Here is a 20,270-nt window from a genome sequence, read left to right on the forward strand (position 1 = left end):
TCTGGTCTGATGAAAGCTTGAACTCTTTAGCCTGAATGGCAAGCGTCATGTCTGGAGGAAACCAGGCACCACTCATCACCTGGCCAACACCATCCCTACAGTGAAGCATGGTGGTGGCGGTAATTGCAATGTCCAAGTCCACCTGGGGACCATTTGCATGTCAGCCCCCATTTCTTTCCTCTCACTGTCATCGCTTTACTGTATAATAATCTAATATAAAACATAATAGGTATTTTTATAGGCTGATGCCAGTATTTCTATACTAAATATATTTAAATGTGACTACTTTAGATCAATATATGAATAAGTAAATAAAAGACTGAGGGCCAGATTTACTGCGACTTTTGGGCCTGTTTGTCAGATGTAACGCATGCTGACCCAAACACATGCAGTGTAATTATCAAACAGATGCAGCATGTTGGAGTCACAGTTTGTGTTTCATTTGTCCAAGTGTTTGCAACGTGCTTCAGCAATGGTCAGTTTTGTGGGGAAAATGAAGACCAGGAGTAAACATAGTGCAAACAATAAATGAACTGTACTTGTATAGCTCCTTTCTAGTCTTCCGACCACTCAAAGCGCTTCACACTACATATCACATTCACCCCATTCACACACATTCATACACTGATGGCAGATGCTAACTGCTCATCAGTCCAACGAAACTAACTAATCACTCACACACCAAAGGCACAGCCCTCCAGAGCACTTTGGGGTTCCCTAGGACACTTCGAAATGTGAGCTGGGGGAAGCTGGGATCGAACCATAAGTTACAGGGTGGTTATTAATAGGCTTGTATATAACTGAAAAGTGATCAACACATTAGGCTATTATTAATGAACACAGTGTCTGAGTACTGTAATGCAAACAAATAGTGGACAGAGAGTTCTGGTTTGTTTTCATCAAACTTGAATTTGAGCCATCAATGAACTGAACTCACTACAGGCTGTGAATGCATGTTGCTTTCTTTTGATAAGACATTTATGGTGTACATTTGGCCGCATTTAGCTCAGTATAACATCCATATCAACGCCATCTTCTCCACCTCCACCCACTGTCTCTCTCTCTCTCTCTAATGGTTCAATTCAGTTTTATTTATATAGCGCCAATTCATAACAGAAGTTATCTCATTGCATGTTTCCTATAGAGCAGATCTAGACTGTACTCTTTATAATATTATTTACAGAGACCCAACAAATCCCACCATGAACAAGCATTTGGCGACAGTGGCAAGGAAAAACTTACTTTAAGAGGCACCTTGGACAGAACCAGACTCAACTGCACCTATTGAGCTCTTCTCGACTCGCAGAATGCGTTGTGGAGGGCAGTACCAGGATCAGTCCAGGAGATGACTGCACATCAATCAATCAAACTTTATTTCTATAGCACCTTCCAACAACCGAAGCTGAACCAAAGTGCTGTACAACATCAAAAACAAGATAAAAAATAATAATGATAATAACAAATAATAATAAAAGTACAAGCAGCAGATGTTGCCCAGCAGATCGTAGAGCTCTGCCGGGTCGGTGAGGGCTCAAAATCTCACACAAATAGGAAGGTGCGAGGCCAAGGTGCATAATAAGCTGCTGTCTTAATAAGGCAGACGTTAATAAATGCATGTTCATTGTTGCCACAAATTTTATAAAACCTGCAAAGCACATTTGCACTACGCCAGTTTCTTAGTAAATCTGGCCCCAAGAAACTCCCCACCCCCAAACTATATTCCTGGTAGTGTGGAGAAGGTTTTGAAACACCATTTAGACCTTTATGTTGGGAAACGAAATTTACAGAACTATCTATAACTGTTTAACTGTATAAACTCATGCCCGCAAGTACCTGCATTTGTTGGTCATGTATGTACACATTATTGAGTGCAGTGTGCAGTGCATCCCTTCATGTGTGTTCACGTGTGCTCATATATGTGTGTTTTGTGTTTGTGTGCTGTAATGTGTGGCTCACCCAGTGGGGGGCAGTGTGTGACCAGGATGTCTGTGTTGTCAGGGATCTGGTTCCACTTGTCCAGTAGAGCCTGACCCCGTGGCAGGTTGAAGCCCCAGCCGTAGTACCAGGGCTGCCTGCAGAGACATACACACACATACACACACACACACACACACACACACACACACACACACACACACACACACACACACACACACAAAGAAACAGAGAAAAACAGACAGTTTGGTTAATACAGTCACGCTCAGAAGTCCAGACAACATCATGTGCGATGTTTTGAACCTAGAATTCTTCTCTCAGCAATGGTCCCATGTCGTCTCTCTCCTATCCTCGCTGTTAACCTAATCATAATAAATAATACCGGTTATTAAAATGAGAATGGTGTAGAAGGTAACACAGAACATACAAACTTTTCACATTCAACTCACATGTGGCCACAACCAACCGCCTTTTTTTAGTTTTGATAGCCAAGCGTACCAAGGAAACAAGCATGATAATGATCGCACAATTAGGTCAGTAAGAAAGGATCCGGCTGAAATCTACCAGCAGACACTGACCCAGCTAATTCTCAGTAGAAAACACAGTATTGGCGTGGTACAGCATGTGGAAAGCAAACAGAACAGCCTACTAACCTAACAACCGGGCACTGCCATCACATGGAGATGAAAAAAGTTGCTAACTGTAATGTTGTTGAATTCATAATAAAGAAACTTGGATTTACCAAATGATATTTGTTGCTAACTCACAAACTCGGTGGACACACGTTGCAGCAAGCATTCTGTTCTTCTTCTTCTTCTGACGCTAATGTAGCCAATAGAACAGTCAGTGTAGGCTAAACTCTGACCTGGCCATTGCTGAACGTTCTCAAAGGAGGAATGAGCATAGAGACAGAAAATCCTTGTCTGCGCAGAAAGTGTGTAGTGTGTAGCTGTGTTAATAAAAGAAATTGATTCAAAAGTAATCTGGTGAAGTTTGGAGTTTTTTAAACGCCAATGGAATTTATTAGGCTATGGCAATTTTACCACCACATTTTTGCCTGCTTTGCATCAAGATTAGATAGATGGCGCCAGTTCATACAATACACTTACAATTCATAATGTTGAATTTTGTTGACACTGGACACTCTGTTGGATGGTGGTGATGGCTCAGTTTTTTGATGAGGGTCTAATATAATCACTTTGTGAATGCAGTTTTCCTGGCTTTCGCAAATGCAACAAATGCAACTTTTTGGCAAGGGCAACAAATAAGCTGTCTTCTATTGTCTTCAAAACTCATAAAAATGCTGATTGTCAAATTTTATTAAAGTTGATGCATAACTTTGTCTTTGTCTTTTCTTAACAGGACTTAATTGTGCTTTTCTAACTGTAACCTCCTGAACTGCTGCCTGGAGTGGTTCATGATGAAAAAAACGTAGGAACACAGGACAGAGAGCAGAGATCATAAATCCAGAGTGACCTCTCACTTCTCTTTTTGCACCCCACACAAACAACTGTCAGCCTTCTTCCTTTTAGTGTCTAAACAAGTGGTTTGACCTTTAAGATGAGAAGCTACCCAGGGGGCTTATGAAGAACAGATCTTATGAATCAAACAGATCCCAGGAAGAGGGGGGTGGGTGAGCAGAAAGTTATATTAAACATCTCCTTGATCACAGTAACACCCTGGAATGCTGCACGACAGGAAGACGAGAGAAGGAAAAGGGAGAAATGAGAAAAGAACAGAAGAAGAAGAAAAAGGGGAGAGCCTTGATGGCTGGGGCTCGTGTCCCTTTACTTTGATAGCAGACGCCTCTGCCGTGAGTGACGGAGAAGAAATTAACATGTCACTTACAATCTGTACTCCGATCCATCTTCCTCTCTGTGTGCAACCACAGGCGACGACGTCCGCCGCTGTCGCCGTGCAATCGGCTTTTTTAAAATTGCTGAGTGCAGTCACTCGAAACGCAAACTTTATCGCCATGGCTGCTGCCCGACATGTCTGTGCTCAGTGGAACATCAGATGAGAATTTTTTAGAACAGTTTCCTGTGTGTGTGTCTGACATGCTTAGGACTTCAGAGACAATGGGGACAGAAAGACAGGAGGAAATACATGTCACACACATACTGTCGCCTTGTCTTTCTCTCTAATTAAGAAAGCTAAAAATGGTGACTCGGAGGTCACCAGCACAGGGAGGGGTGGTCAAGCACATGTGGCAGTGCATCATGGGAAATCACATCATATTTCAGCTGTAGTGCACACTATTAAAATTCCATCACTTCCTGAACATCAGAGACTAAACATTTCTGACAAATGATCTGAAGCTGCCCATGAACACAATTTTAATAATTTACCCTGCGAATATTAAAACATTTAGACTGGCCTTAGCATATTAATAGGGCCTGTGGAATGTAATATTCATGTCCATCTTAACATGGACGTCTCAATTAAAATGAAATGAGCTCGGCGGTACGATTGATGCTCCTGATTCTCTCAGCGTGAATGGAGGGATGAAGACAGGTCAAAGGAGGCACTACTGCACTACAGCACTGCACTTTTTACTATTTATACTTTATTGAGACTATCGTCAACTTTTAGACTTTAGACTTTTTTTGTCCCAGAGGGGAAATTCCTTTCCACAGCACTGTACACATCAGACAACAACTTCACACAGTAACAACACACAATGACAGACAACAGAATGCTACACACTCTGGCCAGTTCAGCGAGGCCTATTATTAAGGCGGCTATGGCTGTGGGGATCAGGCTTTTCCCAAAGCGAGCCCTTCTGCACCTCAGTGCTCTATACCTGTGCCCAGAGGGCAGCAGGGTAAGATAGTGATTGAGTGGGTTATGTGATTAAATGCTTAAAGCTAGAGTGCAGGACTTTTACATATAAATGAACGTCTGTTACATTCAAGCCCTTGCCAAATGAGTTCACACAATACTGATTAATCCTATCACTGCCAGGTAAATCTCTCTATTTGGCTGTATACTGAGTTTTCCCTTTCCCTAACCTCAACCGCTTTTTAAGTACAGTATGACCACAAACTTTTCCTAAGCACAGTCAAATAATTTTAATTGCCTAAACTGTGGGATTTGTTGGGTCTCTGTAATTAATATTATAAAGAGTACGGTCTAGACCTGCTCTATAGGAAAAGTGCAATGAGATAACTTCTGTTATGAATTGGCGCTATATAAATAAAATTGAATTGAAATAAAATTGAATAAGCTTAAATCGTACCCTGTGGAGTTTTTCACTAGCAGCGCTATAGAGCAAAGTTTTTATATGTGGGTCCCCATTGGTTTGTTCTCATGCACTGGTTGGTGCTAATGTGCTAAAAACACATCACTGTGCCAGCAAAGGCAGGGAACAAGAACACTGGTAGCAAGTAAACATGGATGTAAACAGTGCAGGTTTCAAGTTACAGTTACAGTTAAACAGCAGCACAAACTGCAGCCTCCCAAATGATCATAAAGTTTAATCAACACTTTCTTGAAGACTTTCAACAAAAACTACAAGCTCATGACTTGTATTGGACTGCATCAGTTTTAGCTAGGTGTACCTGATAAATGGTAACTGAGTGTACACACAATGTATAATGCTCCACTTTGCAGTAGCTCGGGCAGCTTCCATAATCTGTACTGTGCAATGACAAGAAATTGAATATGACTCTCAACATTGAACATTTAGCCACACTCATGTTTTTGTTTAAAGAAGCAGGGACTATTATTTACACTTCATGGTGGTGCATTGAACAATGTGCGTACATCCCATATTTGGGAAGCTAAAACTTTGTTGTCAGAAAATTAAACCTAAAGGAAGAAAACACTGATGCTGTCAAAAGGATAATGTGAAAAGTGTCATGTGATGATGTGAACTTGGTTCAACTCATAAAGTTATTTACTGGCAACTAAAAACACTATTGAGTATCACACAGTCACACAGTGCTTAACTGCATTACCATGCAACGATAAAATAAGTGACCCCTCCAAAACAGAATGACTATATGTTAACTGTGATGCATTAGCTATCTGCAACAAGTTTCAGACAGTTCATTTTCATAATGTACTGAAATGGACTGAAGTCAACTGGTTGCCTGGAAGGTTGGAAATCAATCTAAAAATGGATGGTATGTATTGCAGAATTGTTCTTTAATACATGCATAAGCAATCTCTGATTGAACATTGTTGCTTTTGAGTTCCTGTCAAAACTTCTGAAAATATGCTTTCTCAAATTAATAACTTTCTTTACATTTTTTTATATATCTATTTTTGGAAAGACGAAAATCATTACCTCGAGTTGTCATTCAGTGTACCCAAAACAGTAATGATCCAGTCTATCATTTTGTCAACCGAGGATTACAGTATCCTTTATAAAGTACCACAGCTTGTTTTCATTTTGTGACATCAATCACTCTGTAAGAAAAGGTGTCACTCCTTTTCAAATGGTTTATATCTCATTTTCTGCCTCTTCATGGTGTCCACTGTGCCAGGAAAACGTCTCCATGCCGACTGTAGGCGTCTCCATCACAGTTGCTAAAAAAAGATTATCTTGCGCAAGGAATTGACCGTAGCTTCACTCCGTGAGAGACCCACTCCTGTGTTTGCTGAGCAAACCCAAGACTAACCGAATGTAATTCCACGGATAATATCCCTGCTCCAGAATTGTGATGTTTTCATCAGGTAAGGGATTACAATGGTACAAGTGATTTGTGTTAACTTAGAGGAGGAGAATTGGGCAAAGTGAGGAGCATATTAAAGATTCTGTTAATATGCTGGGCTAGTATTTGGTATGGGTTTAAAAAAGGAGAAAACAGATGTTTGTGATAGAGCGCTCAATCCCCAGGCACATCTTCAGGCAGCACACTGAGAGAAAAACAACAGCGTTCACCCCCCCCCCCCACACACACACACACACAAACATAAAGAGATACTGGCTTCACCTCTCGTAAGGACAAGTGGAAAAGTCAAACTTAATCTAAAATGCATTTAAGGATTTAACACAACTCTGAGCTTGCGTGTATCACTGTGTGTGTATTTGTGTGTGTGTACATGTCCAACTAACAGAGGCCCACTGATATCACTGGAGTAAGTCCATGAATCATTATTGAATGCCTCTCCCGAGGGCTGTGTGGTGCCAATGCCTGCCTCTCTCTTTCTCTTTTCCTTCAACCTCTCTCTTCTTCATCTCTTCCCCTCATTACATCTCTCTGTCCATTTCCCCTCTTCTCCTCCTCTTTCCCTCCTCTTGACATATTACTTCATCTCTCTCTTTCCCTGTCTCTCTCCCTCTTCATTTCTCCCCCTCACACTCCTCGTTAGTGGGGGAAGCGACCTGCTGCCAGGTGAGCAGCCTGCTCTTTGAGAGGCTACCTTCTGTGTTTGATAGGGAATCTTTTAAAACCACATCAACAGTAAAGGTATTCTGAGGTCAAGCAGGGAAGAGAGAGTCAGGAGACAGGTCAGGAGGAAGTAGGACTGGGTATCAAACTATAGTGCCTTTTAAATACTTACCAAAATGTGTATTTTCAAGTGCAAAAAGCTGGTACTGAATATTCTTTCATCACATTTCCCTAATTAAACCTGCATAAATTCATTTTTTGGCCTCTTGGGGCAGCACAAAAAGCTGTAAATACAACATTGACATATTGTTGCCTTATAAAGTATATATGGCTAACATGTTAGTTAACAGATGCCTGTTTATACATCCAGCAGAGTAATATTAGCAGTGATTTGGAGTCATGCCTGCTGTGGCTGGAAAAAAGGTTGATGAGATTGGTGAGACATTACAAGTTGCAGGCTGTATCAAACCAAAACAATGAGCTGAAAGACACTAAACACTACTTGGGTCTAACTTCTCTGTGGATTCTTTACTATGAGTGGCACCTTTCACATTACACATAGTCATATGATCCATCGTTCAAATAAAATTGTTGACTAGCGCAGCTCTAAGTTAGAATTTTGCTTAATTTAGACAGGATTTTTCTATATTTATGTGGACAAATTAGACAAAATGAAACATGTATTAGTATGTTAAAACTGGAGATATTGTACTGTATATATTTTCTTATAGCCAACAAATCTCATGCTCAGACTCACACCAACAGTGAATGTATCTACTAACAAGTGTTGTGTGTCTATCAGAGCCTGATGGATCTTCCTCCTCTGAGCCATAGAGCTCCATTGTTAACTACTGAAAACACATCAGTGAGCCACACTGTTGCACTGGGTGACATGTTCCTTCATCACCATGAACACACACACTGTAGTTAATTCTGACTCAGTCCTACATACACCGTCCTACTGCCGCAAATACTCACTAGAGCACCACATGTGGATTCATCCGCTGCTGAAAATAGTCCCCGACAAATGGACTATTTCCTCCTGTTAGTTTGCTAAAAACTACAGTGAGCATCTGTTTGAGGAAATTACTGAGCCTTTGTTAAAAATTAAACTGTATATTTGTGAGGTGTTTTTAAAGAGTTATGTCTTCATTAGGAACCAATGGGCTTGATGCTGAGAGCCACAGACAGAGTAGGGAAGTCAGACAGTATTGAGAGACACACTAACACATTGTTGGTTTGGGTCTTTTTATGGGATTTGTTGACAATAAATGTGGCCTTGTGCTAATCACTACATGCACTAACGCAGTGAAAACATCCAACCATGATCACCTCTCCTAGATTTAATTAACTACTCATGACTTAACGACCCTAATAACAGCCTGGGAGGCAGGTTGGGGGAGTGGAGTGTGGCGGTCTGCATACACACACAAGCCACACACATTTGTGAAGTGTTCTGTGTTTGACATGCAGCACATACAGTAAGTATAGATTCCCACACTGTGGCGACTGTGGCTTAGTGGTAGAGCAGGTTGTCCACCAATCGGACGGTGGGTGGTTCAGTCCCAGCTTCCCCCAGCCTACATGTTGAAGCGTCCTTGGGCAAGTCACTAAACCGGACTGGTAACGTAACCGCCGAACATATAACTGGGCATAACTTAGCATAGCAGAGTACATGGCTAAGCACAGGACTGTGTTACTTTTGTGAAGCTATATGTATTGATTTGGTTCACTGAGTTTTATTGTTGTTTTCACTGTTATTTGGTAGCCACATGCTAAGTTGATGTTAGTGATGTTCACACAGACACAGGGTCTTGCATGCAACTAACTATCCTCTTTTAACCTGGCACCGTTTATCTTACACAGTTCACACGTACACACACACAATTTGACCTTTAACACAGCCACATTCTTTAACATACATGGCCTTACACGTGCAGCTTGCCCATCCACCACCCCACACTGCACACCTTTACCTCACCCCACTATAAAAAGCGTACACTACTTCGTGCATTGGCACTGAATGTGGGCACTGGATGTAAATCATGAGCCGTGGAATCGTCCAATATGGACGTTAATTCCTCAGCAGTCTGCACGAGAGAAAAGAGCTAGGTGTGAAAGTGAGCACTGCCAATAAAGGGGAATCCCAACAACTTATATATTAATTATAATAATTACAGCTACAAGCTGCTGTATTGATCCGAACACAAAGTAATTATAAAGTCTACTGCTATTTCCACTTATAAAAGGTAACTCCAACATTCTGTCTTTGACAGTTTACATTGTAAACTTGTAGCTGCAGCTCTTAAAAAGATGTACTTGACAAAAGTCTAGCCTTGAATGCCTAGACCAGCAACAACTGTGAGGAGTGCCAGCACCAAAGCCATTGTTCCCTAAAAACACTTCTCTGACCTGATGATGACAGAGATGACAATTCAAAGCAAAGTCAAGGAATCAAAACACAAGATAAAATTAGTTCCCCTTCTTGGCTTGAGATTCAGAACAACAGCGGTTGTGAAAACGGCGTGTTTGAAAAGCAGAGGCTGCCACGGCCTTGCTTTCCTCTCGCTATCCCCTCTCCCCTCCCACACAATGGGATTAGCGGTGCTCGTCTCGGCAAATTCGACAGTTATAACTCAATAGACAAAGCGACGCTCACGGACACATACAAGCGTGTTTATAGAGGCAAAATGTGCCCGTGTGCTTTTCCACTTACATAGCCCGTGGTGGTACATGGCAAGCATGTGAGAGTTTGACTCGGCCCACTCAGCACAGCGGGGTGCCAAGTTAGAGAGACACAAAGAGGGAACAAGTTGTTTTATATGTTGCAAAGAGACAGTTCTTCAATTTAATCATTTATCGTGATTCAAAACCACTGCAGACACACGCTATTCCATTCCCCATTTGTATACAGACTTTGATGTTTAATCCTGGGCCAGTGCACATGAGAGTCAGCCCACCATAGTGGCAAATAAGACAAGTTGGAGAGATTAAGTGGCATAGTTATGGGTGGAGGTATGATGAGGGAGATGAAGAATGAAAAAGAGGGAGAGGAATGGGTGAGTAAAGGGAGGAGGGACAGATGAAGTGAGGAAGGAGGGAAGAAGACAGCGCTGGAAGGCAGAGTATATCTGACTCTGACAATAAGGAGGATTAGAGATGACAGAGACTAGCCTGCAGCGCCCTTCTCACTGTCACTTTGTGAGTGTGTATTGTGTTGTCCTAACACCACCTCACTCCATCCATCCTTAACTCACCACTTATTTTATTTTCCTCTACAGACATACAGTACTAAACACCTTGGGTTGCACAAAATATTGTCTATATTGTTTATTGGAATTTTACTCTTCACATTTACTGTCAAATTGGGAGAAACCTTTGATTTCCACACCCAATTTATTGACGATATTCAACATTCCATCTGCTGACGAAGATCGTGATGTGAATGAAAACTTCACAACAGCTACTAAATGGACCTTGTGTTGAGAATGTTTTCTCAGTGCCTCATTTTGTTTTAAAGTCTTTACATACACACAACTGTATGTATGCATTGTAAGGAACATTTTGGTTTGTGTTACAAAAAAATCTCAATTCAAAGGTCACTTACTGGCTGTTTGTTAAAAACCACATTTTACAGTCTTCATCTGTGAATGGAGCTGGCTCAGGTGTCATCATGTGACTGACAACAAGTTTATTACAGCTGAGCTAAGAAGTTAATTCTTGACTTTGTAGACTTCAAGGTCCATTTAGGAGCTGTTGTGGAGCCTTTGGTCATATCACATGGTCTTCATCCTCAGATAGAGTTGCTCAGGAATTGTAATTTTCATTTTTTCTGGTGAAATTTTTGCTGTTGCTGTTTGCAATGTCAAGAATGAACTGTCAAACTCAACTTTTAAGCCAACATGCACAAGAAGTTCGTAAAATTTTAATTTAATTGCCCAAACTCCATCTGCTTATGAAGATCATGTGATGTGATCCAAAGCGCCAGCTACTAAATGGACCTTATTATTACAACTTGGGTCTTGTTTTTCCATAATTTTGGCCATGATTCCAATTAATGAAAATGTGAATTGAAGGTGAAGGTGAACACACTTCCCAGCAAACATTTTGATGTCAAACACAGGTGTAACTAATATAAGCCATCATCATATAAGTAATTGCTGCATTGCCTTGCAATAATTGATGAATCTGAGCCCTTGTTAATGTTATTAGTTCGACCTGTGCTTTTCCTGCTATGACAAGTTAAAATGTTTGCTGTGAAGAAGGCCTATGAATCAAGAAACAAGTGCTCTGATGCTAGAAAGGCTATCAAGATTCAGGTTAGCAAGATTTATTCAGAAAGCAAAATAGTACACAATGGACAGACTTTTGATCATGTTCTTGCTAATGTTTTTCAATAAAATTCAGCTTAGATCTTTTTGTTTCTACTGTAGTTTCCCCCACATTGTTACCTGTTGATAAAATGCATTCAATTTCAGGTAAAACTGAAAGTAATGGGACCCTTAATGTTGGCTATAATCGTTTACTGTACAGGGAAACTCTGTGCACATAATGGTAAGTACAGTAGATCACACTGGAAGCAGGAAGTGGGTCAGTAAACCGTGGTAGATGTTTACAACAGTCAGTTTGGGTAATAATTTTAACCTTCACCTTCACTGTCTCTTTCAAATAAGTTTGATTAACCTGCAGGTTTGTGTCTGATCGTGTGACTGCTTGTGTTTCTTGAATCTATTTTTAGTGATGACTCAGCAATTAAGTTGGTGAGTACAATGTTATTATGATCCATAGGAATTATGATGCCAAAATTATGAAAAATTGTATGAAACCAGAATTGAACTGAGCTCCCAAACTCCAATGTCCCAAATTTCCCCCAAACTCCTGAATGCACTAACAATGAAGATTCTTTAAAAGAATCCCTGCTGACTAAGTGACTGTGGCTTAGTGGTAGAGCAGGTCGTCCATCAATCGGAAGGCCAGCGGTTCGATCAGCAGATGAGGTGGAGATAGAGGAGGAAAGTAAAGGGTGCTTTTTATTACGCTAACTCAGGCTTCCTCACGTCCTCTCTCCTTCCGTGACCCGGAAATCGTTTCCCTTCCACCATCACAAAGATCTTCAAATCTCTGAAATGCACCTCAAGGAGTCGAGGAGGCTTGTGGAGGAGCTTAGAGTGAGGAAACATTACACGTGGAAACACTACGCAAAAGTCTTTCATCAAGTGGTGTGATGTATAGATGCCGCACCTCCACATATGTACAGCTAATATGATAGAACACAGTTACATGGTGCGATACAATATAATGCGCCGCCACCTTGTGTGTGATAAATCAACACTTATATAACACTAATATATAGGATCATTTAACTGCAAAGTGTTGTGGCCTCACACAAAGCAGCAGTTTGTTTTTTTACAATACAATCGACATACACACTTTATGTGGTGTATTATTGTGCAGATAACAATAATGCAAGTAAATAAATAGCCTAAGTAAACATAAGAACATTGATCCGTACATGAATTAGAAGATTTAAAAGGAATATTAAATGATTAAAATCAACAACAGTAATAATACTACTAATAATCAGCTGTGTTAAACAACTTACACTTACTCTAAAGGAATAAAGGCCTTTTGTATATGTAAGACTTTTATAGGCCTATAAGAGAGTTTTCTCTCTGTCTGTCTGTGGACCAGTCGGTTTGACAGGTAATAAGCGTTCGCCTAATGAAAAGCAATCCAGGTTGTGTTGGATTTGAGGTGCACTGCTCCTTTAATCTGCCTTTCCTGTGGCCTTGGTTCCACCTGTGTGGCGGTGACTGTGTCTTCATCCCCACACCTCTGCAGAGAGGCAGATTGGAGACATGTTGGCCCTCAGCATGACTTATGTAACTCACAGCAGGTCGCATGACACACACACACACACACACACACACACACACACACACACACACACATATGCACACACACATGCACATGCACAAACACGGTCAGTTCTGGTTTTGCAACATTATCCTCAGAGATTGTGGGTATCATGGGCTTCCTTTACCTTAAGTACCTCTTTGTATGCGTGTGTGTGTGCGTGTGTGTGTGAGTGTGTGAGTGTGTGTGTGTGTGTGTGTGAGAGAGAGAGAGAGAGAGAGAGATCAGTAATGTAATTGCAGGTAAGCAGAAAGTAGCAGGATTAGAAGATTGCCAGAGCCAATTCCACCCAGAATTTTAAATAGTCTCTGTAATGGGATGTGATGGTCAATGGTGTCGAATGCATCTAAAAGACTCCATGCAAAACCACCTAGAATTTAAAAATGTTATAATGTAATGGTAGTGGTAACATTAATATTAATAAACTAATAATAATAGTCATAGGAATAATAATGACAATAATAGTAACAGAGCCAATAACAACAACTGGAGTAGCAGTTGTCGAGGAGGAACATGGGGGCAGCAAGTGGCCCACAACCACAGATCTCAGTCTCCCAGCAGTCTAGGCCTATAGCAGCATAACTAAGGGATGGTTCAGGGCTCACCTGAGCCAGCCCTAACTATAAGCTTTATCAAAGAGGAAAGTCTTAAGCCTACTCTTAAATGTGGAGATGGTGTCTGCCTCCCAAACCCAAACTGGGACCTGGTTCCACAGGAGAGGAGCTTGATAACTGAAGGCTCTGGCTCCCATTCTGCTTTTGGAGACCCTAGGAACCACAAGTAACTCTGGATCCTGGGAGTGCAGTGTTCTAGTCGGGTAATAAGGTACTATGAGCTCTTTAAGATACGATGGTGCGTGACCATTAAGACTTTTGTAGGTGAGGAGAAGGATTTTAAATTCTATTTCGGATTTTACAGGGAGCCAGTGCAGAGAAGCTAATATTGGAGAAGTATGATCTCTTTTCCTAGTTTTTGTCAGTACATGTGCTGCAGCATTCTGGATCAACTGGAGAGTCTTAAGGAACTTATTCGGGCAGCCTGATAATAAGGAATAGCAGTAGTCCAACCTAGAAGTAACAAATGCATGCACTAGTTTTTCGGCATCATTTTGAGACAAGATGTGCCTGATTTTTGCAATGTTACGTAGGTTAAAGAAGGCAGTCCTTGAAGTTTGTTTTATGTGGGAGTTAAAGGACAAATCCTGATCAAAGATAACTCCGGTTCCTTACGGTGGTGCTGGAGACCAGGGCAATGTCATCTAGAGCAACTATATGTTTCGATAACGTGTCTCAGAGGTGTTTGGCGCCAAGTACAATAACTTCAGTTTTGTCAGAGTATAACATCAGAAAATTGCAGGTCATCCAGTTTTTTATGTTCTTAAGGCATGCTTGAAGTTTAGCTACAGTACAGTTTTCTCTTTGCTGATACACTAGCAACATGCACACACAGACACACACCATCACACACTCAGTAGAGGGTCCAGTTGGGTTTAGTTTGCTTGTGTGTGTCCAAGCATCCTGTGAATCCTGGACAAGGACACTGTGGCATCACAGAGCCCATCTGCGGGACACAGAGAGGGACATCTGTCCATTTGACACACACACACACACACACACTCTCACAGAGAGAGCGAGTGAGTAGACTTCATCAAGGAAACAGTGAGGGGATACAGAGAAGCGCTACACAGGAGCGTGTCCCTGGTTGTGAGTGTGTGTGTGAGGTCTGGAGCGTATGCTCTGCACTAGCCTGTCTGCTCACAGCTGTGCACATTCACAGCTTTCACATTCATCAGCACCATTAGACACACACACACACACACTACTGATGATGTAGACATCCTCTGAGTGTGTTGTTCCTAGCAACGGCGGATGGCCCCTCACCATTGAGTCTGGTTCTGCCCGAGGTTTCTGCCTCTTAAAGGAAGTTTTTCCTTGCCACTGTCGCCAAATGCTTGCTTATGGTGGGATTTGTTGGGTCTCTGTAAATAATATTATAAAGAGTACGGTCTAGACCTGCTCTATAGGAAAAGCGCAATGAGATAACTTCTGTTATGAATCGGTGCTATATAAATAAATAAAATTTGAATTAAATTGAATTGAATTGCATGCTCACTACTGTCTCACTATTTATGTGATGAACCTCACTGCCTATGTGTGTATGAGTGCTGTAGTACAGTAGTTGTACTGTATATCAGACAGGCTGATGCTGTATATCTCACCAAAAAACTCACATACTTTTAAGGACAATTACATTGTACTAATTAACTTGATGAGTACAATGTCATTATTACCAATAGAAATAATAGCTAAAGCTATGAAAATAAGTTGGTTTGTATGAAACCGGAATTATCCTTTAATTCTTTTTGGAGGAGCTGCCAATAAATATATTGAATGAGTAGTTAGTTAGCTAGTAAGTAGTTTGGGACTACAGAAACTCTCCAGCTGAAAACAATTTGTGAATAATCTGCCTTCCTCTTCTCAAATAGCACAGATTCCATTCCTTATGCATTCCCCAAGTGATTGCTGTTATTGGTAGCTGCCTCACTCCAAAAACTGCACCACCATCACACCAACTTTCTCTCATTTACCCCGTCCATCCGTCTATGGTGTACATCTACCCATCCATCCCCAAGGCTGTAAAATCTGCTTGTTTGCTGAAACACTTAAATATCACACCTCAAGCCCTGCATCAATTACACACACACACACACACACACACACACACACACACACACACACACACACACACACACACACACACACACACACACACACACACACACACACACACACACACACACACACACACACACACACACACACACACACACACACACACACACACACACACCTGGCAAGTCTTAGTCTCCTTGATGTTTCCTGCTTTTAATAAGAAAAAGTCTGCCAGCGTAGAGGAATGGAAGATGGGGGTGTGGGTAGAAAAGAAGAGAATGGAGGAGAGGCAGGCATTAGGGATGAGGAACACTGGATAGGCAGACAAAGAGAAAGACGCAGAGCAGATAGGGGGAAAAAACTGAAATGAAAGGTGATACAACACTGCCAAACAAAGACATGAGGAGTGAAAGCAAAGACAGGCACAGAGAGGAAAAAGTGGGATATTGCAGGACAAGCAAAGGAAAGAAATCATACACAGGATTAGTGAAAGATGAATAGTTGAGTCCCCTGTTCCTGATCTCCTCTGCTTTTCTGACACTCACTCCCTGCTTCTCTCTCACCAGCCAATTTTGCTCTCTATTCTACTCTGATGTTAGGAGAGCCAAAACTGATTCCAGCCCTCTAGGGAAAGAGGGTTTTCATGTCACACACCCTCAGTTGAGATGATTTGGTCCTACAGGGAGTGTGATCTATATGTAACTATTTGGTGATTTAGTATTGAACTGTAGACATGTACACTGAATCAAATATTCAAAAACCATATTCAAGTTTTTATGACTGCAGCATCACATCAGACAGGAGATTCTAGATGTTTGCATCGTTTTAAACACATTTTGCCTAGTGTATTTCTTTCTATAATCTTTGGAAACTTTGCGTTCTTGACTAGTATATATAATGATGTTCTGTGGGTTTGAACAAAGCTTGACTGCACAATACTCGTTTAATAGTCAAAAGCTCTGTAGGCTTTAAAAGGTTGGTATGAGTAAAAAAGGGCATACATTACTGCTTTTCTCAAAATATAGCTGACTTTTGTTCGATTGATGGTTTTAGTTCCTGTACAGGAGGTCATTCAGTAGTGTTCCCACCATGGCCGGTTTACCCTGCTAGAGAGCACCTGGGGCAAAGTTGATGGGCCCCTGTGTACAGCTGAACAGCTGTTCTATGCTAGAATACTATGTAGGGCTCTCAAACACTACTTGACTAGTCGACTACAAAAAACATTAGTCAGGTTGTGGTGCACAAAGCAGGTACAGGTAAGAGGAAAAATATGTATTTTTGATTTTGGGGTGAACTGTCCTTTTAAGGTCAGGAGCCCTTCATTGTCATGGTTACAATAATAAACACTTGGTTATGGTTTAGTAAAGTTCGTGGTCATGGTTAAAAGAAACCAATTTTAACTGTCTGCTGGAAAGAGGAAACAAACAGCGGTCTGGTCTCCAGTGTTAAAGTGCAATGTTTTGTTGATGTAGACTTTGTCACTCATAACAACGTTACCCAACTTCCCCATTTGCCCCTCTTAATATTATTACGGCAGCTAGAGGGCTTTGTCACTTGAACGTAAACAAACTCTGTAGTTTTTCTCGGGAGGACAGTCTTCAGTATCCCCTGTGATGATACTAACACACCTTTTGCGTGTGTTTCATAATAAATGTGATGTGAATGTAATGGTAGGTAATAGTAGTAGGTAATGGTTAATGTGAAGGCAGTGTCAGGCCTTTACTGTGAAACAACCACACAAAATGTTGTCAGTGCTCGCAACATTAGCTAATGAATGTTTGACTCTTCACTCTGTAAAGTTTATCAAAAAGATGAAGATTTGGCACTTCTCTGATAAAGCTGGAAGAGGGAGTGTGGACAAGACAACCAGGACTGACAAAAACGAACTGGAGTAAAAAAGAAAAAAAAGAACCTCTGTCAGAGCTATATAGTTAAGCAATTCAGTTTTGGCTTGTGAGCATAAAGAAGAAAAAGATGGATTCACACAACTGAAGTGGTTAGATATTGGGGTTAAGCATTTTAAAACTCAGGCAAACCTCAACCTTGTAATGCAAATGTAATGAAGATCACAGAGCCTCCTGCTCATGCACAATTAGTTGAATATAATTTAGCAAAACCTTGCAACTATTTGCTTACTGGAGGTCATTAAACCTCTGATAAGTAGCTCCAGATTTGCTGTGTGGTTACTTCTTTAAACACTTTAATTCAGGAGTATGCAACATATAAGCACACAACTAAAATATGCATGGTCTTAAAACTAGAATTTGACATTAATTTACCATCAAGACCCTTATCATGTCAGATGATCCTTTAGTGGTCCAAATTTTCAATACAATTAGCACAAACCATTTGACATACAGTTAGGCTGGAGTTTTCAGGGGCCCTTGAGTTGGTAATCCAGCGATGTCCCACCATCTTATTTACCGTATATCTATCGCTGACTGTAGGACTCTCTTATATTCCACTAGTCAGTAAAAGGAGATAGTTGCAGATAAATTTGTAATTATAACAGTGATTATCATACTACTCTAATTGTGATCAACTGGTCATTTACATTTAAGTGAAATTAATCTTATTTGAGGACCACTAAAATTTGATGAGGTTCAACCATGCCTTGTCATTCTACTGAAAAAAAGTACAATTTCAGGGTTCCCACATTTTTCAATGTTTAGCGAAATATAAGGACTCAAATTGGCCTGTTTTGGTTGAGATAAGACATCGGCAAAAGTAAGACAGCTGTACGAAAGCAAACCTCCACCAGAAGGTGTGGAATAATTGAGGCCTTGATGTTTGGACTCAGAGAGGTGAGGCACAATGATGAATTACCACTGACTGCCTTTTAATCAAGCACTTTGAAGGCTGTTCTTTCATTCATTCATTCATTTACCTTTGCGACTTCATTTAATTAGTCAATTCCAGCAACTTTCAAGGATACTGAAGGCCTGCAGGAGCTGTAGAATGCAAAACTCATCCCATATGTGACTAGTTTCAGTGCTAAGTTGTCTCTATCCTTATTTCAATGTATAACACAGAGAAAGCGGAAATTCCAGTAATGCTTACAAGCAAACACAGAATACTTTAGTAAAACCGTTGTCAGGCTTCTGGATGAATTGATCAACACATGCTGATGAAGCCAACATGCTGAAAAATGTCTGTTTGAGTTATAAATCTTTGCCTTCATTGCTGATTTCCTCCTTCCACAGTCTCCAGCCCATCTCATGCATCTTGTAAGTGAATGGAGCTCTGCCAGGGTGCCATTCCATTTTATAGTACAATACAAAGCCATGAACACAACTGCATGAATCACTGTAAACAATACCAGTGACATGACAAACGGAACATGGAAACACTCAGCACATGACTTGCCACCGTCCATCTCTGCTGACAAGAGTTACTGTCAGGAAATGAGAAAGTAACAAGCACAGGCCGTAGAAAAACGCTTTGTGACGATCCCCAGAGCAGGCAGTTCTATACTATCCCCCCCCCCAACACACACACACACCACTCAACACACCCCTAAGCTGCTGGGCTCGGCAGTGGGAGGGAACTAGGATGTGACAAATCAGCCAGGACTCTGGTAGTCAACTTCATGCCCGGCAATAATGAGCTCCCGCCGGAGACGACTCTCACAGGGAGGGAATGACGACGTGGAAAAACGTTAACAACACACTAATCGGCCAAAGTGGTGTGTGTAAAGAATTTTAAAAAGAACAAAAAAATGTGTTATCTTCTCAAGGAGGTGTGAAATGTGAGGATGGAAGGAGGGGGAGAGAGTGATCTGAAGACAGGCAGATGGGCGGACAAACATAACCAGGAGGAGGGGATGAGCACGGGAGTCTCTGCGGAGGCTCGGAGTGCGTGCTGGATGTGCAGGGGATGAGGAGGGGCTGGATCAGAGCACATGGTTTCAGCACTGCATGAGCCTCCCTCGGTACAGCAGGTGGAGGCTGCAGTGTGTGTGTGTATGAGAGTGTGTGTGCTTACAGAGCAGGTGGGTGAGTTGCTGTTTCATTTAGAGATGCCTGGAGCCTTACAGGTGACAAAGGAGGCCTAATTCAAGCCTGTGTATTGGGACTGGGGTGGTAGAAAAAGGTGTCTGGGTGGGGGCAGTGAATTGGGCCTGTGTCACTGCTTAGTACTGCTAGTTTCTAATGATTAATAATAATTCTAAGGTAGATACACATGACAGGGCTCACAGATACGTCCAGCTGATAAATTTGAACTTTAAATTAACTTCAACTGGGTGCAGATTCTCTTGGGCAAAACCAACAAGTCCTCCAAATTAAATGACTTAATACGTGGTTGGTCCATGCCCTCTACAACGACACATAGCAGCGTTTTCTGATCTGACGTCCCTATCAGCAGGACGACATCATTTGTCTGTGCTGTCTAGTTATAAAACTGTTAC

The 20,270-nt window shown here is 41.3% G+C and overlaps 1 protein-coding gene across 3 annotated transcripts in view; it reads right to left on the reverse strand.

Annotated features, from left to right (window-relative positions):
- mpped1 (metallophosphoesterase domain containing 1) overlaps positions 1-20,270 on the reverse strand; it is a 101,572-nt gene that overhangs the window by 10,555 nt on the left and 70,747 nt on the right. For all 3 annotated transcript variants that reach the window (XM_044185253.1, XM_044185252.1, XM_044185251.1), the window contains one exon: positions 1,957-2,072. In XM_044185253.1, the coding sequence (XP_044041188.1) occupies positions 1,957-2,072 (116 nt within the window). The remainder of the gene's footprint in view (positions 1-1,956; positions 2,073-20,270) is intronic.

The sequence above is a fragment of the Siniperca chuatsi genome, linkage group LG23 (assembly GCF_020085105.1).
Source record: "Siniperca chuatsi isolate FFG_IHB_CAS linkage group LG23, ASM2008510v1, whole genome shotgun sequence".
NCBI lineage: Eukaryota > Metazoa > Chordata > Actinopteri > Centrarchiformes > Sinipercidae > Siniperca > Siniperca chuatsi.